The sequence below is a fragment of the Podarcis gaigeae genome (genome assembly GCF_964106915.1).
Source record: "Podarcis gaigeae genome assembly, chromosome: 3".
Lineage (NCBI taxonomy): Eukaryota > Metazoa > Chordata > Lepidosauria > Squamata > Lacertidae > Podarcis > Podarcis gaigeae.
This window is the reverse complement of record NC_139680.1, coordinates 33,844,972-33,871,691: the sequence shown is the minus strand read 5'-3', so window position 1 is coordinate 33,871,691 and position 26,720 is coordinate 33,844,972. Positions and strand designations below refer to the sequence as shown.

The window sequence follows — 26,720 nt, the reverse complement described above, 5'->3', positions numbered from 1 at the left end:
ATAAAAAATAAAAATGAATTATGTATATAGAGTGGCACACCATATAGTACTAAGCAAATTGTTTTCTCCTCATGCAGTGGAACAATATCCCTCTCTTCTTTCCCATATGCCCCATAAATGTGTTCGGGGGGGGGTCCCCCTACTCTACAGAGCAAATCTGGAGATGGAGCAGGATACATTTGAGCAGAAAGTGGGATATATTTGAACAGACTTTGCCCATTTTCTGGTCATTTCCCTGCAACATTACCAAAAATCCCCTTGTCGGGTGCTTTGTTTTTTCACTAGGGAACTGTGGGGTCATGGGACTTTGGCATGCAAATGTAACTTTGTACATTGCCTTGAGATTAAACAGAACTGCTTTTAAATAAATGCTGTCTCTTTAAAGCTATGTTAATGAGTATGGGCACATCAGTCACATTAAAATAACTACTTTCCTTTGAATATGAACATGACTTGAATAAGAAAATTAATGTTTGCACTACGTTATGAACATGCAAATTACTATGTAAGTGCTGCCTTAATTATAATTGCTATTAATGATGAAATCAAAATTCCAGTGAATTATAATGCATCCTTTAATTAGATTTTGATATACAATTTCTGAAATAATTAAGTCTCCTCCAACTTGGATGTTGGCCAGGTTATATATAATACATAATACAGACTGATCATGTAATTAAGAATGTTTCATGAAACCATTGATAGACCTTGCAGCATAACAATCTCCTTTGACTTAAAATAGAATGGTGCTGTTTTCTTTCATTGGTGAATCAATCTCCAATATAGCAATGTGATTGATGTCTGAATTCACAAAAGAATTTTCTAGTATGTTTGCTAAATATGGAGTGCATTTCTGTATATAAATTATATTGAAATATTACTGGATAAAATTTAATAGGAATTTACATAAGGAAAAGTGCAACTGAATGAAAAGTACACAAAACAGTTTCACTGTCCTTTTTTGGATGTATGTAAAACAAATGTATCTGCACAGGGCTTGGAAGCTGCTGGTTATGTTTTCAAAAGAGCTGTGTAATATCTGGAGAATCCCTGGGCTTAGACCTTTGAAACTAGCTTAGAGACTGAACGACATTTGCATAAACAGCTTCTTAATACGCTGCTCCCCCCTTCTTTTCCTTTTGCATAATTTGCCCACTGATCGTACAAAAGGTCTACAATGCCAAAGGGCAAGTTCTGATGTGAAAATGGAAACTCGTGAAAACTCAGTTCAACTTTAAGAACAACAACAACCATAATTTGGCTTCTTGGAGATGTAACATATGTGAATATTTGCCAGTCTGTCTTTCTTTTTTAATCAGCTAGGTTGGGACGCTCTACCATCAGTATTCTATTCAGTAAGTCCATTCTGTAAGCAAATGGTTTGGGTCCAGAATATCACATGAAGCATCTTTTCCCTCTATATTTTAAATATGCTGGGGAGATCCTGCTCAAAATGCCATTTTTAAGTGATGCAATAATGGCATCTACCAGGAGGAGGACCTAAGTTTCCATATGGATGTGGAGTGTCTCTCCTGAGAGATGCATTCAGCCACATAATTGGTTGCTTTTCAAAAGCTGATTACAATCTGTCTAGATAAACACACACACAAAAATTATACAATGCAACATTGTTGTTGTTGTTGTTGTTGTTGTTTTAAAACTTAGAGAATAATAAATATATGTAAGAGAGGAAAAGACGTTGCAGTCATACCTCCCACTGGAGGCCTTCATTATATTCCCCTGCATTGAAAATGGAGCACAATTATTATTATTATTTAACCAGGGGGGGGAAATTACATTTCTTTAAATTCCTTTATTTACATGCCACATGTTACCAAATTCCAATGGAAAATTACTAGACTGAAAACAGAGGGAATAGCTTGTTATATCTGTATGGTCTTGCACTCTGAAAGAAGTTTGCTTAGAGTCATTGGCCATCTGTTTGATGGAACTGGGCCAGCATATGGGCTTTCTGCGTCTGTGTTTGTCTCTAGAACACCCGGTGGTTGATATAGTCAAATAGTCAAATATTGCACCAGTCTCTTCAAGAGAAGGGTTGTGGCTCAGTGATGGAGCACATGCTTTTTCTTGGTATCTCCAGGTAGGGCTGTGAGAGGCCTTTGCCTGAAAGCCAGGAGAGCTACTGCCAATCAGTACAGACCATGCTGTAATGACTTGGTATAAGGAAGCTTCCTGTGTTCCTAAAGGCAGGCTTCTAGCTTTTGTAGGATTAAAAGGATTACATTTATAACAGCAATGCATTTACCATAATATTTTTTACAAAAATAGGATGATAATCATTTTGTACTGGTGATCTATCTAATTTTGTTCTTCCCCTTGTACAAGCTAATATCTACTCAGCAAATTTATGAGACCAGTTTAGAAGATATTCTGGAAGATATGAAAGATAGAGCATTCTTCTCCTGGGGGAGGGGGTTCCCGGGGTTGGGGGGGTTCCCAGCTGGTGCCTCCTCTTCATCCAGCCGGTCCATGACATCCTACATTCCCTGAAACCCTCAACACTGCTTTTGCCCTTATCATGGTTCTGCAATGGTTTTGGTGATCAAGTAGGGAAATGCAGTTGGAATATGGAGTTGAAGAGGGAAAAACAGACTTGGGAAGGAAACATTATAATCCTTCTTGCCACTTTGCACATCCATGGAATTGCAAGTGCTTTGCAAGCTGAGGATGCTGTTCTGTTCTCAATAGTATACCATCTACAATATATTGCTTCTCAATGTGTACTGCACTTCCAGAAACCAACGTTTTCTAACTTTCATCCCTCCCTATTCTGTTTTATTTTTTAGTTTAATTTTGTGGGCAAATTGCTTGGACCAAGAGGAAATTCCTTGAAAAGGTTACAAGAGGAAACAGGTGCAAAAATGTCAATCCTGGGGAAAGGTTCTATGAGAGACAAAGCCAAGGTATTGTACCCAACTCTTGATTTTTAGCCATATCGACTGTAGACAAAGTCATTGTAATATGTCATTTGCTGAGTATTTAAATGGTTATGGTGATCTAACATTGTAGGGAAAAAAATCTGTATAATGTTATATTTTTGAGGAGAAAGAACATTACTGGGGGTGTGGGTGGAATCACCCTGAAGTCTAGACCTCAACATATTTTATGGACATAATGTGCATCATTGCAACTTAAAAATGTTCTCTGCAGTGATTAAGGATCCATGTGAATCTTTTATAACTGGGTACGGTGTATAACATGATTGCTATGCATGTTCCTAGAATTTGTGTTACATGAAACTCAGAACTTGGAACTGAGTTGACAACATCTTGAAACTTGGACTGCATCGTAATTATCATCTGGTTGATTAATCACACCCTTTGCCTTTCCCTCCTTCTTAAGGCGGGGGTGAGGAGCCCTGGCCTTCTAGGTGTTGTTAGACATCTCTTGGCTTCCATAAGCCCCAGCTAGTATGGCCAATGATCAGATATTTCTTTGCTTTGCAATACTTGCATGCCACTTTTCAGTTACAATGGCTCTCAAAGCAGTTCACAATCAGATTTATAAGCATATTATATTGCCCTGACAATAAGAGACCTGGAATATTAAGCGTTATCATTGATATCATAGGGCCCTTGGCTCTGCTCTCCTGAAAGGTGGTTAGTCCTAGGGGCAGATGTTCTTCTAACTTGTCACCCCAGTCTACCAAGTACCGTATTTTTGCTGACAATACTACTGCCACTGCTGGTCTGGTAACTGGATTAGCCATGATTCCCAGTTATTAGATGGATAGCAGCTAATGGATGACCAGTGACAGCTGAAATCCTCTCCCCAGCCCTGATGCTTGTGGCAGCTAAGGGAGATCCTGGGAAGCAAATGTCCTTCAGAGTGCTGTCCCCAGTTCAACAGGTATTCCTGCTTCTGTTCTAGTCAGGTGGTATCATTGGCTTTTATAACTCTCAAACACTGCCCAATCCCCATGCCTGTATTGCTCTTTGACCAGCTCTGCAGCAATGGCCACAGAGAATTCACACACACACGAAAACACACACTACTGAGATAGGCTTCCAGGCATATGCTTAGCAGCTAGATATTTTCAGTCTTTGTGGCAGCTGGCTTCCTCATCCAGTCTGACGTGATTGCTGTGGTTTTTGTTCTGCTCCCTTGAAAGGTGGTGTCAGCAAAAGGGCTGCTGGTTGCAGATGTCCTTTATTTTGCTTTCCCTGGCCCTCCAGGTGTTCCTGCTGCCAATGCTACAGTCAGGGATGATGGAACATCTGGAGGGTCAGAGGTTTCCCGTTTCTGCCTTAAGATGATCAGGTATAAATGAAGGCAACATTTCTTGAAGCAGGCACAGTGCCTGCATTTAGTGATTCCAATCACTCTCCTGTATTGTTGTGTCCCAGGCCTGGCATGTTGTAGCAGTTCCACTCAGTTATTTCTGACACTGCTTTCAGAAATCCTGGTTTGCTTCTACCTTTCAGTTACTCCCGTCATTCATTTCAACACAATAGAAGAGAAACAATGAGTTTAAGAGAGGGGGGGATCATTAAGATTCCACTTTCATCAGTCTGTTTAATGCTATATTATTATCTCTTGTTGCTAGTTTGCGCAAAGAAAAACCAACATATTTTTAAAAGTTACAGTATATGATTAAAATAAATGGGACATTAAATATGATGCTGTTAGTATGAATGGACATGTTTGTTCATTGGTGCAAAGATTCCAGGAATGATTAATTCACCCAGATAATGTTTCTAGAGTATATTGCAGATGTTGGTGCTAGCATAGAGCCTAGCAAAGAGAAGCTACTTGAGACTTCGTTATGGGCACAACTCACTGGGAAGTTCCTGCATCTTTAGGACCAAACTAGATGTTATGTGTGAGCTCCATGAAAATGGGCCTATAGGCTTTTCCCTCCATGGCTGAATCCAACTTTGGGGGAATATTTGAATTTTGGTTGCATTGTAATACAAAGGGTAGAATCCAGCACATATACTCTGACCACGTGGACCAACTTCTCCCGCAAACATACACTGCTACTTTGTGAGAAAGAAGGAAGATAGGAATTCCCATCACTGAATTCTCTAAGAAACTTTGGTGCTAAGATCCATTTATAAAAGAATGGGAGCTGCACAAAAACTCTACTGTGATTAAGAGAACCCTCCACCTAATCCTAAAACTCCAGTTACCCATCACCAGTTTTATATCAATTCAAGATGCATGCTCACTCTAAAGCTGTGATCTTGTAGAACAGCATGGATCTGAGAAGAATTGTCTTAGACCCCCAACCTTGTACCCTCCAGATGTTTTGTTCTGCAAGAACCATCAACCACAATCTGCATGATTTAAAACAATAAAAGAGATGATGGGTGGAGTTTTGGGAGAGAAATAAATATTTTTTTCTCATTGATTCACCTATTGGCTCCCCCCCCTCCACTCCTGCTACAGCACCAAATTTCAAAACTTTTAGTGCCTAAATTGCCAAGTATGGTTTGTTTGTTTTTACAAAATCAGATATAAGCTGCTTAATGTGATGAATACAGAAGGGAATTGTGCCCATCATAAGATAACAACCAATTTCCATTGAGTTCCTCTGACAGGTGGAAATAACAGGCCCTCCAACTAGAGAACTATGATTACCATTCTGTCTCATATGATGCCTTTAAAGCTTGTCATTCCTGTGCTTGCATTACAAACCTGTAAGTCGTCTCTTCTTTGAGAGTTAAAAATGAGAAGATTTTAAACATTCAGGCTTACAATCCACCCCACCCCCCTTCTACTCCCCACCTTGTGTTCTTATCACATCATAAAACAATTTCAAGCAGTCTGGAAGAAAATGATGAAAGAGAACAATTAAAAACCTATAGACAAGTGAAATCTGATTACAAGTGGACTTATATATAGGCATCAATTCACTGAAATTGCATATATGGTATACATGTTTTCTAAGGTAACAATCACTAGTAATTATATTTGTGGCTACCTCTCCTAAGATACATCTTTGCTTACTAATTATGTGTGATTAAATACTTACTTTTGTATGCAGACAGAGTTGTTTTGATAAACTTGAAGTAAATGAGGTGGCTACCGCCTATACTGTCCTGGTCATGTTTGCTAGCTATACTTCTCAACATACTATACATACACTATCTTCTAATAGGAATAGCTGTGCTAGTTGGACATTGATGAATGGAGACATTTAGGGAGGCCAAGAAAAGTACCCATTGTGTTTCATATCACATTATGTTTGTTTGTTTGCTTGCTTGCTTATTTGTTTCCTGTGTTTATATCCCATCTTTCCTCCAATCTGGAACACAGGATGGCATAACATAAAGACCAAAGCCATTATATATTAACAAATAATAATCCAGATAAAATCCAGCAACAGCAGCCCACATAACCACAACCCCCAAATCCTACAGCTTTAATTATCCAAATGCCTGGACTTCAGAATATCAACTGTGAAGATAGACTTGATATTCCTCAGGAGAGAGTTCTGTAATTGGTGCATTTCCACCAAGAAGGCCCTTATTGTGTTACCACCTCCCTATCTTATGCTACAGATGGCACAGCCAACAGGGCCTGCACACCAAAGTATTGTTTCCCTGGTGTTGAATTATCAGATTTAGGGAAATCAGAAGCAGCAGCACAAGGGGCACAACATATTTTATTCATTTATAGCAGGGGTAGCCAACATGGTTTCCTCCAGATGTTAGTAGACTCATCCCTGAGCTTTGTGCCTGGTCTCTGAGGTTGTTGGGAGTTGGAGTCCAATAACATCTGGAAGGCCCCACTTTGGTTGTCCCTGTGTTACAGCAGCAAAAAGCCTCAAAGCCCACATTTGAGTAACACTTTTATTAGAACCAATCAAAAAGTAAAAAGAAAAAGTGGGAAACTCTCAGGAACTCTTCATCAGGCATCATGGATATACAGGGGTATACTGTGTGTATAACATCTGTATTTTTGTTGTGGTTACACTGATGACTACAACTTGGTACATGAATCAGGGGAGGATGTTAGGATTCTTGTCCCCTGCTTGCAGTCATGGGATTGTTTTTTTATCACATGATGGTATATGTTTTCATTCCACATAGTGTAAGGTTACCAGATTTTTTTCAATGAATCCAGGGACACTTTTCAACTTCAACGGATTTTGTATGGGGACTGATTTGTAAATCCGGGGACTGTCCCCAGGAAACGGGGGCGTCTGGTAACCTTAACATAGTGGGAAGTGACGGGACAGGATGTTTGTATTACTGTAGGATTATTGTCCTTTCTTCTTTCTCTTTGCTGTCTAAAGAGAAGGAGGAAGGAGCTAAGTCAGAATGCTCCGAATGTATTATCTGTAAATAAAGTAGTTTACCCAAAATGCTGTACTGCTGAGCCTGTCACGCGAACTGCCAATACTCTGCAGAATCCTGAAGTGTGCTGATGCCTCTCAGAGCTATCAGTCACTGTGATCTTCGGGCTGGAGAATGCTTTTGAAGCTCCCGAACGAGCAGGAAGGAGAGAACATGCCAGTCAGGCACGGGTCTCTATCAGAGCCCTACTCGCATGTAGGGTGCTCCTGACACTGGTGGGTCTTAATAAAGGTGTTATCCAACTACAGGCTTTGGAGATTTTTCCTTATGGATCAACATGGCTACATTAGCTTTCTAACAGCACACACACACACTCACATTCTGAGACCTCAAGACCTCTTATTTGTTTCTTCTAACATTGATATATTTTACAGTATGTCTAGGTGCTCACATTAATCATGACCTCTTGTGTTACTAAAACCCATCAGCTTTGAGTGAAGTAGTTTGTGAATTTAGATTAAAAAATTATATGCTTTCCCTCAAGTAATACTGAGGATGTTTGAGGTGGCTTGCTAAATCACAGGTGTTCCATTTGCCATGAGCTGTCCTAGGGCAAAAACAGTGGCCACCATTAACAGGGTAGTAGTGTCTATTTGAGCCCCATGGAACAGAAGATGTTAGCAGCATTGTATTAAATATAGTTGTACTTACCTTCCAGTCTCATAATGAAAGCTAATGTTTTAATAACATTAAATTGTTCATTTTGATTATTGAAAGATATTGCTCAATAAAAGCGCAGCAAATAAGACCATATAAAGACTTAAAATTTTATCATTTTGAAAAAAACATATTATCTATTCTGTGTCTGCAGGGACTTTATTTTTAAATACCTTTCATTATTAAGACATAAAAAATACAATAACACTGAACATACTAAACAAAAATGGTTCATAGAAAACCAAGTTAAGTCCAAAGCAGAGAGGGAGACGCCTTATGCATAAATGAAAAGGAGGGACATAATCTTGTTAAGTACAGTCTGGTGAAAGCGGGGGCATGGTTCGGACCAATCAGTCAAAGAGTCATATGTCATAGGCATTGCCAAATAAAGTAATAATTCACTGGGCTAAATGGCTACATATGTTGTTTGCTCATGTACGTCACAAAGGTCCACCAAGTGGCAGCAAAGCCATTGGTTTAGCAATCCCCTTCAAAAGCTTAAGATGATAGGAGGTTTTTCTGAGGTGGCTTTCTTATACCAGCAGTTCCCATTAATAACAGAAACATCCTTCCATCCCTGTGTCAGAACCAGTCTAGATGCAGCTACAATGAAAATTATGAAAGGTTTTAAAGGCAGGTCAGCATTAAGTCTTGAGAAAATAGGTGGAAGAGTCTAGGACTGGTGAACGGCCAATGATAACTTCACTTTTCTTAAACATTTGTGTCCAGAATGTAGTCACATGGAGGCCCGATCACCACACAACAAGTCTGATCATTTGTATTCTGAACGCATTGAAAGATATTGCACAATAAAAACACAGGAAATGACACTATATATAGACTTAAAATCAATTACATTTTTGAAAACACATATATATTTTATGTTTGCAGGGACTTTTAACTCAGAGTTCATCAAAAACATGACACGATAATAAGTAGTACATTCCATAAGCCCTAAAACATGGCTTAGTTGGACTGAACATTTCCTGGGCTGTACTGTACTGAAATAGATTCCCCTCAAAGCCCTTTCGCTTAAAACCCTATCAGTATTTTCCTTTAGTGGATTTTGAACAAAGAATTCACTTGCAATCGAGCAACTTTAATATAGTAGTTTGATAGAAACCCAACTCCTGTGTAACTTCTCTCTGCAGAGTTTTAATTTTTTCCCCTACAGGTATCATTGTTATATGGTATAGGAAAACATGATATTTGACACTTTGTTGGATCTAAGCAGTTATTCACACATGCTTAAGTTGCAGAGCAATTCACCGCTACTCCTTAATGCTGGACTGAAGAGGATTTAGATTGAGTGGGCAGAGTTGTCTCTCTCTGCTCAGCTCTGCTGGTTGAGGTAGTGTTCCACTGGCTGCTAAATGTACAGAGCTCCACTGAGGTTCGGGGCAGGAGTCTTGTTAGAATAAAGTTATAAAAAACTCAAACAAAAAAGGAGCTGGTCCCTGGCAGCCCCCCCACCCGGCAGCTAACTTAGCCCTCTGAGGCCTGGAGCAAGTGTACCTTGGCTGCCCCCCTTTCTGCATGGGCCTTAGGGTGAGAAGCCTGCTAACAGTGTCTCCCCCTGCCAGAGGAGGCCAGCAGAAGCCCCCAAAACAGGTCATTGAAAGGGTGGGGAAGGGCTGAGTGGCCTTGGGATCCAGTGGTCTCACAGCCAGAGCTGACTGGCACAGGGAGCTGCCCGCGCTGTCCAGCACAAAAAGTTGCTTCAGGGATCAGGCTGGGTTGCCCTGATGCACCACCTTCTGCTATAGCCATCAAGAATGTCGTGGCTGCAGATTCTAAATCCACACACATACACCGAGCTTGGTGTAAGGTGGTGGTGGATCACGTTGGCTGTCACCACGAATTCTATGCCATCAATTTCAGTGAGGCTGTGGGTAAAACCACAGTGCCTAGGACTTGCCGATTGTATGGTCGGCGGTTCGAATCCCCGCGGCAGGTTGAGCTCCCGTCTTTCGGTCCCAGCTCCTGCCCACCTAGCAGTTCGAAAGCACCCTTAAAGTTCAAGTAGATAAATAGGTACCGCTTTATAGCGGGAAGGTAAACGGTGTTCCGTGTGCTGTGCTGGTGCAGGCTCGCCAGAGCAGCGATGTCACACTGGCCACGTGACCCGGAAGTGTCTGCGGACGGTGCCGGCTCCCGGCCTCTAGAGTGAGATGAGCGCACAACCCTAGAGTCTGTCAAGACTGGCCCGTATGGGCAGGGGTACCTTTACCTTTACCTAAGGCTAACTTGAGTGTGCTGCTCAGTTTTATCTTAATTGAGTGCTTCACACAAATCCTTACTGGCCTCAGCACAGGAAATTACCTGATTTTGAAGGAGTTTTTGTATTATGCAGTAATATAAATATATCAATGATCATGTATTTTAGCTTTAAGCCTAACTGGAGTTGTAAAAACAGGCGTGTATCTCTATATGTAACAAAGGGTTTAAATATCCATGAGTGCATGCTCATAAAAGCCTAAATAAATTATATTGTCTGAATTCGGCTCCCCTGATCAAAAAGATTAAAAAGGAAATGCAAATGGACCAAACTGAACCTCTCAATGTTATGCAGAATATCTGCCATGCAGATGGTGGTATTGCTTTTTGGGGGTATCTTCAGTGGTGTAGCGTGGGGGTGCAGGGGGGGGCGGCCGCACCGGGCGCAACATCTGGGGGTTAGGGTTAGGGGGCGCAAATCCAGAGGTTAGGGGACGCAAATCCACGGGTTAGGGGGCGCAAATTACTTGCCTTGCCCCGGGTGCTGACAACCCACGCTACGCCACTGGGTATCTTTTTCTAATGCGTTCCATGTATCTCTGCCCAAATACATTTAAATCTTGGCAAAAATTAATAAAGAAATACGTTTTTCAAGGGAAAATAACTTGATTGGTTAAGAAAAATTACTATAGAAAACAGTATGGAGGTAGGCAGAGGCCTGTCACAGCTGGGCCTCTGTTATGAGGTATTTCAATTGAAGCAGCTATGTTTTATTATTTCAAAAGTGTGTAATAAATGGATGACTCTAGAACAAGAAATTTTACATCAAACACTTATGTGGGTCCTTCCAATTTATCATTTAAATACATTTTTATTACGAAAAAAATCATAATCTATTTACATTGTGCATGCTGAACACATAGGGAAATTGGCAATGCACATACCACCTATCTGCTTCCCTTTATTTCCACTGGGATCCCATTCAAAGTTAAGGATATGGTGTTACACAGCATGATACTAAAATGGAAAAAGAAAGACAGGTTTAGATCGCAGAATTTATACAGTATTAAAAACCCTATTACTTTGGAACAACGTAGGGTCATAGCTGGCAACCCAAACCTTAATTAGCTACAGGCTCTCCGATTTAAATCTTTATCGGTGAATCACATTTGAAGACTCAGGCCAGTAGTGAACTTAATAAATTTGAACTTTTATTCTTAAACTAGGGTGCTTCTGGAAATTGGGTAGTTTCTATTATATACAGGGAATTTCTTGATTTATTAGTTGCATTCCTGACGGGTCTGAAAACTTTTGGAAACAAGTATATATATTGCTATAGGTAAAGGGACTCTGACCATTAGGTCCAGTCATGACCGACTCTGGGGTTGCAGCGCTCATCTCACTTTACTGGCCGAGGGAGCCGGCGTTTGTCCGCAGACAGCTTCCGGGTCATGTGGCCAGCATGACTAAGCCGCTTCTGGCGAACCAGAGCAGCACACAGAAATGCCGTTTACCTTCCCGCTGGAGCGGTACCTATTTATCTACTTGCACTTTGATGTGCTTTCGAACTGCTAGGTTGGCAGGAGCTGGGACCGAACAACAGGAGCTCACCCCGTTGCGGGGATTCAAACCGCCGACCTTCTGATCGGCAAGTCCCAGGCTCTGTTGTTTAACTCACAGCGTCACCCGCGCTATATTGCTATAGTATATTATAGTATAGTATGGTACATATAGTATAGTATAGTATAGTATAGTATAGTATAGTATAGTATAGTAGATTGCTATAGTGGAGAGCAAATAGAACAATATGTGATCTTCTAAGCCATATAAATCTGTGTCTGAATATATATAGAAGAATGTTGACTAGAACTTCCACTTAGGTGGCATTGAACGCTGACAGTGTTGCCCCATATAGGTTCCAAGATGGCATAGAAATGTTGTTGGCACGGTTGTGGGGCAGGAGGAACATTTCTTTCACCTGCGATGGGAGTGCCCACTCATTAAACCAAAAAACAACCAAACTTTTGATGTCGTGTGTATCAGGAGCTTTCTCTTATTCTAAATACTTCTATACAAATGACTCTGCAGCTGTCACTCTTGAATATATGGGACAATCATACTCAACAACTGCAATCCAAAGAATTTATAACATGGCTGTTGGCAGCAGCTAAGATATCTATATGCATGGAAAACGCTGCAGGATCTACAGATATCTTTATGATATACTAATGTAAGGACCCTGTTGATTGCAGAAAGTATAATGCATAATGTAAAAGTCTTCAAAGATTGGGAAGATCCAGAACACTTTCATACTGTGTGGCTTTCCCACATGGCAAATATAGGCTTCAAGGGAGTAATAATAATATTTATTTATTTATTTCCCACCCATCTGACTGGGTTGCCCCAGCCACTCTGGGTGGCTTCCAGCCCATATAAAAACACAATAAAGCATCCCTTTGTTTTTATTTTTCTTGTGTTTTTATATTTTATGCATAATTGAAATAAACATCCCTTTTAAAACCCTTGTGAAATTAGTAAGCAGAATTAAAAATATCAGCTTGTCTAAGCAGATATCAGCTTGTAAAGGAAAGGAAAATCAGAGATTTAAATAAAATGAACATATTATATGGAAACAGTTATCTGGAATGCCTTTCCCCATGTAGAAAATAGAGTCAAACATGAGCAAAGACCATAGTGTACTTTCCTTCAAAATAATTGACTGTTATGAAAGCACACGTAAATGAGCAAGTGACATAAATGGGAACAGGAATAGCATAAAACATTATCTGGATGTGCCAAAAGAAAGGGGATGAGTTAATCACACCTCTTTTTGGCCAGGATCCAAAAAGCTACTTTAGACATCCCCAATAGGCTTGAACATGATGTATTTGGCTTTTTTTGCGCTTTGAACAGCAGATTTTATGATGCCATATCACAAGGGATGCACAAATATTCTCTCTCTCTCTCTCTGTGTGTGTGTGTGTGTGTGTGTGTGTGAGAGAGAGAGAGAGAGAGAGAGAGAGCGCATATTTCCTTTGAGCACTTAAAAAAACTTGAGATCTTGTACTGGGGTGGCGGATTCTCAAGAACCAGGTGTGCTTCTTGAAATCAGTGGGGACATGGCCATCTTCGCTGATTTTAAAATGCAGATTTAAGCAGGTTCCATGCCACAAAATAGCTGGAGGGAGTCAATGACCCACGGCTGAAGATCCTTTTTACCCCCATGGGTCTTCAGCAGTACATTGCTGTTTGCCCTTATGCCATCTCTTTATTTTTGCAGTAGAACTCAGATACTACCCATTGTTCTGAACAACCAAATTGGACTACAGTGGTACCTCGGGTTACATATGCTTCAGGTTACAGACTCCGCTAACCCAGAAATCGTACCTTGGGTTAAGAACTTCGCTTCAGGATGAGAACAGAAATTGTGCTCTGGCGGCGTGGCAGCAGCAGGAGGCCCCATTAGCGAAAGTGGTGCTTCAGGTTAAGAACAGTTTCAGGTTAAGAACGGACCTCCGGATCAAATTAACTACTTAACCTGAAGTACCACTGTACAGTCTCTGTTGATTTGTTTTAGACAATGAATGCTCACTGCATCCCTGCATATCACACCCTTGTTGAAATCCCTTTCAGCTGTAAAGGCATGAAAATTTGTTGTTGTAAAGGCATGTGTGGCTGAGATAACCCTATGCCAGAGCCTCAACCTTGGGCATGTTGAACTGAGTTGATTTTTGGATACCAACTTTTGTGCTTCCAGTGCAAAACAGGCTTTACTTCTTTTATGAGGCTGGTGAAAAATAAATGGATAAATGGATTAAATAAATAAATTAAAGGATTCCTCCCGGTGTTTATGGGAGCAGGTGTTTTTTCACTCCTCAAGATGTGTTGTCTCTAGTTGGGGATTAGAAAATACAGGGCTTTGTACATGTGTTTCTGTACTCATGTTGTTTGTGTTATATTGAAGCAAGGTTCGTGTTTAGTCATGGTCTCCCTTGACTACAGAAATAATTTGTTATAATAGATGTTCCTAGTCACTTGCGTGGGTGAATGAAGGTCAAGTGCAAACTACCCATTTTGCCTATTAGCTCTGGGAGCCTGCAGTCCCTGTTGTGTAGTTGTTCACTCCTGGGCCTGGCTGCAGGGCTGGATGATACTGGATTTGTAGTAGAGATTAAGCCATCTGCTTCACTTTAAATGTTTCCTGCTGAAATGATTCATGAAGTGGTATAATATTTGAGTGCAATTAGTGGTGGCATTTTCAAAACTGAATAACCAAGAGGGCAATTTAACCTTCTCTGAGGAATTGCATACTCCAGGGCGAGTTCTTTTTTAAAAAAATATTACATTGTTCTAAGGGAACACTTGGCAAATAATTGCAGCAGCCCTGGAACAGATGCTTTGAAAGAGAGCCTCATGTTATTACTTGTGTGACACAGTGGTGATAACTAAAGCATCTAACGCCTGCTTCAAATCTGATGTTAGAACAGACTTTTGTATTTCTTCATACTACTACTCGTGTAATATTTACAAGCAAACTAAGGATCTGCCACAAGATTTGTTTTCACTACCAGGATTTAGCATGCAAAGTATTAAATAATAAAGAAGTATGGCCACTGCAGATGCAGGTTAAATTTCCTTTGGTATGTTAGATATGAAGAGAAAGTGGTTCAGAGCAAAGAGAACTACTTGCATGTATGTTGTACTTGTTTTTAGTCCTGCATCCTGTTTGTATTTTGTAAAGAAGTAAAGTTCTGGAATAAGTGAGTTGCAAGTTGATGCAAAGCTGCCTAATTTTGCAAAAAGGTTTTATTTCCTTACATTGGACAGAATCTGAGACAGAATTGTTTAACTGATCCATTTGTGTCACAACATAGATGCCAGAGAGTTGGTTAGATACTGCAGATTGTTGTGGATGAAGTGTTATCTGTAATGAGAATGGGGTCATTGTAGGAACTCTAAAGAAAGGCTTTGCGGCCAATTATAGTATGGACACAGTTTTCATGGAAGGTAATTGAACCAAATGCCTTGAAGTATGGATGGGGAGAAGTCAAACCTTAAAGGGGCTAGTCAATTGCCCGGTTTCCTTCATCAAGTCTTCTTTGAAGAACAGCACAATGAAACTTTCAACAAATATTTGAAAAAATAGGAAGTTTAGATAAAAATGGAATGATAATACTAGAAACAAAAATGTGAAATAAACAACTGACATATTATGATGCTGGTATATTATGGGTCTTTTGAGAAGCATAGTTCATTTTCCTTGAAGGCCTTGCCCATCTGCATTTCTGTAGAGCAATGATTTATAGTCTAAAATGTTTTATTTGTTTTCATGGAACTCCATTAACTCTGGATTTTGATACTGTTGTGCTTTGCTTTATTATTGTTGTTTTCAGTGTTTTACATATAGATAAATGCTGAAGAGCCCATTTTGAAATATTTGCAGCAATTATGTTAAATCCCAGTTCCCCCTGTGCTGTGTTTATCTGTACTCCTGAGAACCATGATAAATACTTTTAATATGCCTTAATGGGTTACTGTTACAAGAAATTCTTGTGCTTGCCACTACTGAGACAGCATTACATTAAATTACAGTGCAGACAATTAAATAGAATAGTGGGAAAGGGGTATCAGGCTTGGAAGAACAGCTAGTTGCAGCCTTCTGTGATTCAATTCCTTGATCAACATAATAAGGGAAGATGGTGAGTGGAATTTAGATAACTAAGTTAGATATGATTGTATTTGTAATATCTCCAACAGGGATTAATGCCCCCTTATTCGGAGACATTGATTAGCCTCTAGATTATTTTTCTGATTGATTACTGTTGTACTGCAACATCCCTTCTTCATATATCTAACCAAGATCAATATCACTTTATAGTTAGAACTTCATCTTGGCACAGTTATGGTACAATCAGCAGTAATTTGTGGTTCCTCGATAACAGTTTCAAAGAAAATGTGCACAGTCTGTTACTTCAGCTTGTAGCCATTTATAACAAGGAGGGGGGAAATTAACTTCCCTTGCATCTTGTCTGGGGGAAAAATGAAGCATTAGTTGTACATATGCTTGGGCATGAGCATCTTTCTCAGGGAATTTGTCTGTGAGTTATCATTTCGCTTCAGAGAACATGGGAGAGATTAAGGTATGCAAAATTCATCCAATCTCTTTCTTGCATAACTCATACACAGTGATTCATTTGTGTAAAAGGATAGTGCTAGGACTCAGTTCTAATAGAGATTCAATAAACATAGACACTGCTTCTAAAAAAATGAACTTAAAACTGCTTTAGGATTCAAACACATCTTAGGCCTAGAACTCCCAACTACAGTACATTCAGCCATTTTAATACAGTGGTACCTCAGGTTAATAACTTAATTCGTTATGGAGGGCCATTCTTAACCTGAAACTGTTCTTAACCTGAGGTACCACTTTAGCTAATGGGGCCTTCTGCTGCTGCCGCTTGATTTCTGTTCTCATCCTGAAGCAAAGTTCTTAACCTGAGGTACTATTTCTGGGTTAGCAGAATCTGTAACCTGAAGCGTCTGTAAACCGGGGTACCACTGTAGTAGCAAAATAACAAGCAAAGCTCCACCCACAATCTGACTCCCAGGGAGAGAACCCACCTTCTTTTTGTGGCTGCTGTTAGAGGAAGACTTTGCCATGACAGTTCCCTCTCAAACCATTTCTCACCTTAGCTATTTCTCATGAGTTCAAGGAAAATTGCACTCGGATGTGTCCCTAGCTGTCAGGTGCAACAGAAACCTGACAAATCTACCTCATTCACGTGGCTCTAATCCACATGTGACGGTTTACACAGTACTGTAGGGTAGGGGTTCAGGCAATCTAAGCCACACATTCAAAGCATGTGTAATAGCACTGTGGGGCTGTGCAACCTCTCTTTACCCCCAATACTGATTTGTGGGGTGGCCACAGCCCACACTGGCAGGTTTAAGGGGCCATACACATGTATTGGTGTAAGCACACAGATATCTGCCACATGAAGGGAGATCTGGGCATTGATGGGCATGGCCCCAACCCCCTTTCAACATGTCAGGGATATTCATTTGTAGACCCCTGCAGAACATTTGGTTCTGATTCCTACCAAGTATTTCAAGGGGAAAGTAATAAAAAGTAGTAAGGAAGCAAGATGTCTGCCTTCAGTCTTGGCTAAAACTAGCCAGCAATGATGTAGAGTGCAGCTGAAGCTTAGAAACAAAGTAGAGGTGAGGTCCTGTACTAAAATGTCTCTATGCAGAATTCATCCCAACTTTTGCAGTTCGGGATAAGTGAAGAACATGGTTTTTGTATTTGAATTCCACAATGATTTGAAGAATTTCTAGTGCTCCTTTCAGTCTCTTTGTATGCATGTAGCAAAATGCCCAAGGCTCAATTCAGAATCAGCTTGGTATTTATGAATTTTCTCAGCAATGATTCTGAAAAAAGTTCATCTGTTTTCTGAGACTTTTATTCAACTTTGTAATTTTGATGCATGTGCACAGGTGCATATTATCACATTTACCCCTCAGAATTATAGTTTTGTCTGGGGTCCCATGCATGGCTTGTGCAACTCCACCAGCTTATGATATGTGTGCAGCATAGTATATTGTTCATGGGAGGGGGGGGGACCTCAAATAGTTTCACAGAAATTAATGAAAGATTCCTCAGAAGTAAGGACTTGGCATTAAAAAATAGAACACTTTGCAAGTGCCTGCAAAGTAGCTTGCAGGGGGGTGGGGTGGGGAGTGTCTTTTGAACACTGTCTGTCCATGCATAGAATCTCATTTAACATCCCAAGCTGCAGAAGTCTGAGGAAACAGCACTTGATTCATAAGGCGGTTGAATAATGTGAGCCGGACAGTTCCATATACGGAGCATCAGTTACATCACTACTGTCTGTCTGTTTATTTACTTCCTGTATTTCTTACATTCCCTTCATCCAATGGTCCCAAGGAAGGTTACAGCATATCAAAACAAAATATAATCAGAACAGCTATTAAATGGCAACAACTCCCACCCATAGCCCCAAAACAAGAACTGGACATTTGAAGGAGGCATGCTTTGATTTCAAACAGACTGCTATTAAACATTCTAGGATAAACTGCATCTTAATTTGTAACACATGTGCACTAATTTCTCATCAAACTGTTTGCCTAGGGCTCTATTTTGGCAATCTATGTCGGTGTAGCTAACCATACAAAGGAGACTTCTCTTCACAAAGGGGGAACTAATATGAGGCATAACATTAATTTTCACTTAATAGAAGCTGGGTATCACTAAATGATTCATAAGGAGCTGACAAGTGGTTTTTATTTCAAGTTTCAGTCTTTTTATATCAAAAAATGTTAAACAGTCAATTTCTTGCAAAAAAGCTGTCTTGGATTTAATAACATTCACAGGCCACATTTCAAATTAATTTGGTCCGTTAGATAATCTCTTACTCCTTTTTCCACATCAGTGATATTAGAGCTATAAATAGTAATAAGGTTGCAACACTTGCAACCTCTGTATAGCAGCTGGGCTTGTCTGGAATCACCCTTGCCTCACTCAATTCAAATGGAGTACTTCCTCTTCAAGGTCAAACTCTCAAGCAACTTGCAGTGGAAGCCACCTCTGGTCACTGGCTATTAAGCCAGTCATGAAACCTCTTCTCCATTAAGCAGTCTTAGCCATATGATCAGACTCAATAAAGTTGTAGCAACAACAGTTTTCATGGGTGAACATTGGTTTGGGCATTTTCAGCAAATGTTCCTGAAAACCTTACCTCTTTTTGTTCATTCTTGTTCACTGGCCTCTTCAGCAGCTGCTTTGGTGCCATTAAGAGAAGTGGGCATGTATCACTGTCTACACGATCTGTATAACCAGATGTTATGGAGCCACCTTTCTGAGTGGGCAAATACTTTTGCTCCGTTTTCCCCATGCTGAACAATTACTAAAACTGGAGGGGGTGCATTTCAAGGATGGATGGGTATGGAACTTTTCATGAAGCACGCCTACTACCAATTTCAGTTGTAAAGGCATCACTTTCAGGTCTTGATTCAACGTGCCTTGGGCATTGAGAAGCCCTCCATAGGAGACCAATATTGAAGCATGGCTGGTATGTGAGTGGGTGTCCATGATTCCTGAACTCCGTGCATGTGCTTCAGATGGATGATTGTCAAATCACCTGTTTATAAAGTGTGTGGGGAGAGCAGTGATAGGGAAGAGAAAGAATCACAAATGCATGGTGGTGTTCCCTTGTTCTCAACAGATTATTAGCATTGCCAGAGGGAAGAAACTGCCTGGAATTTCTCCCTTTTCTTCCCAACTCAGCAGGGTTTGGAACTAACTTTGGAAGGACAAAAAAGGAGCAGCAACAAAAGACCAAAAGGATGCAAAACATCAAAAAGATGAATTCTTTGAACAGTAAAAGTTATAAGCCCACTTCACTCATTATTGCTCCCATCTTGCTCTACGTGGAAGGGAGGAAACACTGAGCAGCCCCACCCACTAGCATCCACACACTAATGTTGCTTGTGACAGAAATGTTGTGGAAAGGCTCAGACACTACTGATAATAGCACGCTTTGGGCAAACGAACATGGGTGCCATACTGAATGTAGGGACTTTACTGGATCAAAAATGCATTTTTGTTGGTTGCAACTTTCATTAGGGGCACAAGATTAAGGTTCCTCTCTCAAGGCACTGTTGTTTTTGTCCATGAAGTTTTCTTGGCAGGGATACTGGAGTGGCTTGCAAGTTCCTGCTCCAGGTGGATCACGTTTGGTCAAAACTCTCCACTATGACCTGTCCGTCTTGGGTGGCCCTGCACAGCATAGCTCATAGCTTCTCTGAGTTATTCAAGCCCCTTCGCCATGACAAGGCAGTGATCCATGAAGGAGTTTAACCAAACTGCGGGAGGCAGTGGAAGACAGGAGTGCCTGGCGTGCTCTGGTCCATGGGGTCACGAAGAGTCGGACACAACTAAATGACTAAACAACTACTCAAGGCACTGTCTTAAAGGACAGATGTTGCCTTGATAGAATAATCTTAATCTTCTGCCTTTGAGGAAGATTATCAACTAAAACATGCTTAGGGGCACCCCCCCCCCCAATTAAGACTATTACTCTTCATAGAGGTTGCTCTGCTTGCAATGTTTTTGAGGTTTTGCCTTCCTTCTTCTTCTTTTGGAGGTAGCATTAGCAACCTGTTGTTGTACCTGGGGAACTCTGGATTGGGGCCAAAACGTTTTTATTTTGTAATAATTATGGAAATAGTGTTCCTTCATCCAGCAATAACCGTTGTTACTGTGAAAGGGAATTTAATCTTGATAATCTACACACAGCACTTTCTCGACTTTTATTCCTGTAACACAGAGTGGTCTAAAAGTGGGCAATGTAGTTCCTTCTTTTCAAGTACTTCCTCTGATCAAATTGCTAACAGGCAATATTAGTTGTTTAAAGGTTTCTCTCTCCTCCCCCCTTTCTTTTAACCTTTATGTATTTAAATGGTCATGACCTTCTCATCAGTTGATAGACTGGACAATTGTGAATGCTTGAATAGTACTCCTTTTTTTAAAAAAAAATTACATTATTTTCAAAAGGCTAACTCTCAGTATTGGTGGACTCACCTTTAGGAAGAAAAAAAACCCCTATATTAATCATGACACTTCCAGCCTTTAAAAACACAAAGACATCTTATATGTGTCTTCGTGGTATTTTACTCCCTCCATCTATATAGTGCAAAGGAGATTCTAGATTACATGGTACAAAAGGCAAAGGTCATATATTTGCCTTTTAAGCTCAGAACATTTTCATTTCTCTTTGGGCTATTGCAGCAGAACTAACTGTTCAGAGGCAGCTGACTTCCAGCAGGTCACACTATCTGCCCATTTAGTCCAGTATTGCTAGCTCTAACTTGTGGCAGCTCTCTGGGGCCTCATTGGTATGTTCTCTATGCAAGTTCCCCATGAAGAGTGCATGATATATTCAGTAGTTTCCTGCACATGTGTCAGGGACTGGGGAGAGGAGGAGGAATGGTGGAGACTGCCTCCCCAGCTTGACCCTTCCAGGGAGGAGGAAGAGAAAGACAGTTTAGATTTGCAACAGGGGTTTGAGGGAGGTCACAACTCAGAGGCAGATGAGGGGGAAAGTTAGAAAATAATGGGGGAGGAGGGGGAGGAGGAGGAAGCACCGGGGGTGACAGCTGACGGACACAGTGTCTTTAGAAAGCATTCCAGACCCCCCTCCACTCCCAGAACCTGCCGAGCCTTGAAAGTAGGAGAGCAAAGAGCTCAAAGATAGAGGCCATGTAGCAGCACACATAGGAGAGACGATGAGAATGATCAATGAGGAAGTAGGAGAGACGGGCGTTGGAGATTCACTCGGGACAACACCATTATCCAAGAGGCTGGGTTCTACAGCCTCTCTGTAAATACTGAATAAAAAGTGGACGGTAAGAAACAGTTCCTTGTCTTTGTACATTCCTGGGCAACCAGCCGGGAGTCGCTGGCAGCAGCCTGACAGCATGACTGTCTTAACTTAGAAGAATAGCATTGCCAATGTGGCATCATTGTGCAGAGCACTCTTTGCTCCGCCCATCCCCCATACCTTTGAAGCATGGCTGGAAAAGAATGGAGACAGAGCTGGCTGAGGATGTGAGGGCTATTGGACATGGCATCCACAGTGGGCCTCCTTAACCTGGAAGAGGCAGGACCTAGAATGCTTTATCTTGTCCTTCTTGAGTTCTTTATGCAAAAAAAGAATAGCAGCAATGTCGGGGTGGTGGGTCCTTTGCCAGTTTTGAGGTCTGGGCAAATGTTTACTCTTAATGCTCTCTGGAACTGGCCCTGGGTGCAGAAAGAATATGCTCCAAAAAACATTTGTGAACCTTGTGTAGGTTGTGAGATAGATGAGTTAGTTCCCAGTTTGTCTTCTTTTTGATATGGGGCACACATCACCCTTGCCACTGGGATAATATAACATCGGGGTTGATAACCCCCAGAGCTTTCTGACCTGTGACTACTTTGCTGTGGCTGCCTGCTTACCCACCCAAGCAAGCAGTTACAGGAGCAAAGAGAATGACCTCTAAGGACGTGGCCATTGGAAAATAGTTCTCATCATCTGCCATTCTCTCTTTCTGAGATACTCCTCTCATGTTTAGTTGCCACAGAGAGCACTGTGGAAGAGATGCCTCCAGCTCCACAGAGAAAAGTAGAAGAAATAGTGTTGCACTGAATGTTTGGGGAGACTTAAGCAAGGAACTGGAATTTATTATGCTATTTAAAGTTTGCCTCAAAGGACATGTGGAAATAGCACCTTTAAAATTTATACAGTTATTTATAAAGACTGTATAATTTTATCTGAACAGGATGGGAACTTCAATTTTTTCATATGCAGTAATTTGCACTATTCTGATAAAGTAATTGCACAATGGAATTTATGATGAATTGGGTATTAGTATAAATGTATTAGGAAGACTAATGCAGTTGGAATTTTCCATGTTCATTCATTTGTAGTGCAGATATTTTCTGCTTTAGTTGTAGGATCTAGATTTTCTTTTTTTAAAAGCAAGATGATATGCAACCTTTGCTTTGAAGACTTATTTATTTTTACTAATTGCCTCTAAAAAGGGAAATAGCATAGTTTCCAAAGCCACAGACAGATATTTTACCATTATTTTGTAGTCTGAATATCTACATAACTACTTAAGAAAAAAAGATAGAAACCAATTAAGAGATATATAATGGAGACAAAGTTTCTTTTTCAGTGGATAGACTATTCATTTCTTTACAAGAAAGCATGAGAAACAGATGCACAAATATTAATAATGTTAAATTATATATGCATTTTTCTTTTTAATGCTGACCATATTTAGTGAAAGTAATCCAAATGAAATTCAGTCTGGGGTAGCTGAAAATATTAAAACAATGGGAATGATATAACATCTGGCTTACTATTAATTATGATGATATGAGTTGCTATTTTGTTTTGAAAGATAAATTGTATTTTAAACATTGTGAAAAGTCAGTTTATATTCATTTGATTTAAGTTAAAGTAAGGTGAAAAGAGAAGTAAAGGTTCTCCAGAGCACTACTGCGAAGATAAACAAAATTTTGTTTGATTTGATTTGCAGTGATGGGACCATCACTTCATTTAAAAGTAATTGTGGCTGGAAGTTGAAAAGTATTTGAAAAGCAATTTCAGCCTCATCTTATGGCTTGCTATGCGAGTGCCTAAGTGCTTATGATGCTGCTGTTTTGTGACACTGCAGGTAAAAGCCAATATGATTAGTATGGAAACACTAGTCATGTAACATATTGGTATTCAATTTTTTCTCTCTTCTGTACATTACCCAGATAGCACAGCATATGCATGTTTTAGATTACAGCAAAGGCATTTCCCCAACAAGAGGTAGATTTTTCTTTGACAAATCTTAGGCATTTTTACTAATATTGTTTCATGCTTCAAAATATGAATTCAAAATATTTTGTCACCACAAGTGTCTGTTAATGTTTTATGGTTTGCAGCCTGCCACTAGCGTTTGTCTAAAAGATGGAATCTGACAATATTTTGTGATACTGAATATATATATAGTGGTTAAGTAGTTTTATCTATCTTTTTTTATACAAAGCCCTGACTGCTAGAGTAGTCTCTGCTTTGAATCTGGAGCCTCAAAGAGCCAAGCTAGATGTGACATTTGTCATGGTGTTTAACCTTGTGTGACTGATATTTCTATGAAATAACCATGGGTATAACCATGAAATAACTATGGGTAACTTAGAGTGGGACCATAGTATGTGGGGCGGGGGCTTTAACCCATTCCCTCCCCCACTGTTTATATCAAAATTCTACCCCGCTGCAAGCAGGAAATCTCCCACTGGGTCTGAAGATAAAAATGAAAAAGGGCTCTCTAAAATTACACACACACACACACACACACAATATCAAAGTCTCTGAGATTCATTTCATTATTCTGAAAGGAGCTACTTAAGAAGTATATAACTGAAGCTATCAATTTCTGTGTGAGAATATCACAGAATAAATAGGACTTTTCTGCTAGTGGTCAAACAATACAACAATAGGCCTCTTCTGAAGTAACAAAGAGTTAAACCTTTGGCCATTTGGACCTCCAGATGTTGCTGAATTACAGCTCTCATAATCCCTAGCCATTGACAATACTTGCTGAGGCTGATGGGAGATGTAGTTCAGCAACATCTGTGGTAGGGGGGAGAGAAGCAGAAGTTCCCCACAGATGAGTTAAATAGTAGCATCTAGTTTCTTACACTGTTCCTAGATCCTTGACTGAAGGACTCGCAATTTTTACGTGGCTCATCAGACACACACCATAACATTATCATTCGGAAAGCTCAGTCACACATGAAGGCTAGCAGAAGAACAACTGACACAAAAGACGAGAAGCAATAAGCATAGCTCTGGGCAATGTTTTCTCTCTCTCACTCTCCTCTGTACACAGCAATAGTTGTTATTCCTGAGTTTATAACTAGAAACATCAACCTTTTGGACATTTTCTGCAACGCCCCCCCCCCCCTCCCGGCCTGGCAATGCATTGTCTCATCCATGAACAGAATGAGCAATTGCAATGACTCAAGTGATGGAGTGTTGCCTTGAAGTTTCTTTGGCATCAGATGAATCCCATCTATATTGCAGCTGTTACCAATACATTTCAAGAATCACAAAGGCATTATTAAGAAGGAATACATTTTGGAATTCTGTAAAGACATTTTTATGAATACATTATGGCACTTAAATGCATGTGCAATGTGAACATTTTGGTCATGCTGTACTAATACCGCTCCAGTTGTTCTTTTTACTTTAATGCAGTTTATTGCAAAATGCTCAGAATTTTGACAGTTTATCTCGGTGATGTTTTTGCTATATTCTGCAGCTATCTGAGATACACTACATCAGCTATTTGTTATATGTTAGTGCCTGTTTTGCTATCGCTGATGTATTCTTCTTCTTGTTGAGATTGATGTGAAATATACCTGTTGTTTTATCGTACATGTTAAATTTCAACAGTTTATATGACACACTCTGGGATGATATTGTATTGAAAAGCACATAATAAATATTTTAAATAAAATAAATATGGTGATATCCAATGTTAGTCATACTCAAAGGAGACCCATTCAAATAAATCAACTTTTTAATGAGGCATCTTTAACTGGTTAAAGACTTGGTTAAAAATTTACCAGTGGATTTATGATAACTCATTGTTTTCAAACTAGAGTTTGACTAATTCCTTGTTCCCCAAAAGGCATATGCTGATACTAACACAGGCATAATGTAGGTTTAGACATTGGCTGCATTTGCATGACATCGTAACCCAAACCCAGTGTGGTGTAGTGGTTAAGAGCTGTAGTCTCGTAATCTGGGGAACCGGGTTTGCGTCTCCGCTCCTCCACATGCAGCTGCTGGGTGACCTTGGGCCAGTCACACTTCTTTGAAGTCTCTCAGCCCCACTCACCTCACAGAGTGTTTGTTGTGGGGGAGGAAGGGAAAGGAGAATGTTAGCCGCTTTGAGACTCCTGAAGGGGAGTGAAAGGCGGGATATCAAATCCAAACTCTTCTTCTTCTTCTCTTCTTCTTACTGGGACCACGAGGACATGTGGGCTCCCCCCTGAAGCAGAGCTCGCAGCCACTTTGGTCTTTCCCAGTCATTTTTACTCCCACACCATGCTGAGCTAAGCCATGGTTTGACTTAGCATGTCATCCAAGCTCCTTCCTCACTAACCATGAGCTGCAGCCATGAACAAACCACACTATTGAAAGTTTAACTGGTATAAGAAAACATAACAGCTTTGATCTATATGGCGGCAGCAGAGATAAAGTGGGGGAGAGGGGGATACACTTGCCAACCAGGAAAAAAAATGTTATGTGGAGGTTAGCATCTAACAGGGGAAAAAATTACTGATTTCTACAACATATTGACGATATAATAGGAAAAACATCTCTACAGCATTAAGGTAATAGGTGAATAGGCGTTGGGTTTACAGGATACCTGGGCCGCAGCATTCCACATATCATTTTTGTAGTTTCCTTTTCCACAGTTGACCTGCATTGTTTTACTGGTTTAGAGAAATACTCAGTGAAGGCATGATTATTACTTTTAAATTGCAAATGGTGTTGTGCCCATTAACTTCTACTAGGTATTTTATTTGTATGGCTGTCTTGGGATACGTTGAACCCCAGTACCGGATTGATACTTTAGATTTTTAATTGATGAAAGGTTAAAGAAATAAAAGGACATACCCTAGTACATAGCTGTCAACCTTCCCCTTTTTTGCGGGAAATTCCCTTATTCCAGCTCCGTTTCGTTTCCCACTGCTATCCCGGATTGTTAGATAACCCGTAGACTGTCCCCGGGACAGGTGAGGCTGCTGATCCCTTATTTTCTAGGCTGCTTTTCCTTTATTTTCAAATCTGAAAGTTGACAGCTATGCCCTAGTACCCTTCCCCCTGGAAAACCTCTGTTGTGAGGGAGAGGGGAAGCCACATGACGTGAATGTCAGTCAATAGGTGCTGG

At 40.3% G+C, this 26,720-nt stretch overlaps 1 protein-coding gene across 12 annotated transcripts in view; it reads left to right on the top strand.

Moving 5' to 3' along the window:
* Positions 1–26,720, top strand: part of KHDRBS2 (KH RNA binding domain containing, signal transduction associated 2) — a 330,858-nt gene that overhangs the window by 127,355 nt on the left and 176,783 nt on the right. For 11 of the 12 annotated variants that reach the window (XM_083730719.1, XM_083730720.1, XM_083730716.1 and 8 more), the window contains exon 3: positions 2,808–2,924. The exons of the other annotated variant lie outside the window; for it this stretch is intronic. In XM_083730719.1, coding sequence (XP_083586845.1) covers positions 2,808–2,924 — 117 coding nt within the window. The remainder of the gene's footprint in view (positions 1–2,807; positions 2,925–26,720) is intronic. 12 annotated transcript variants of the gene reach the window in all.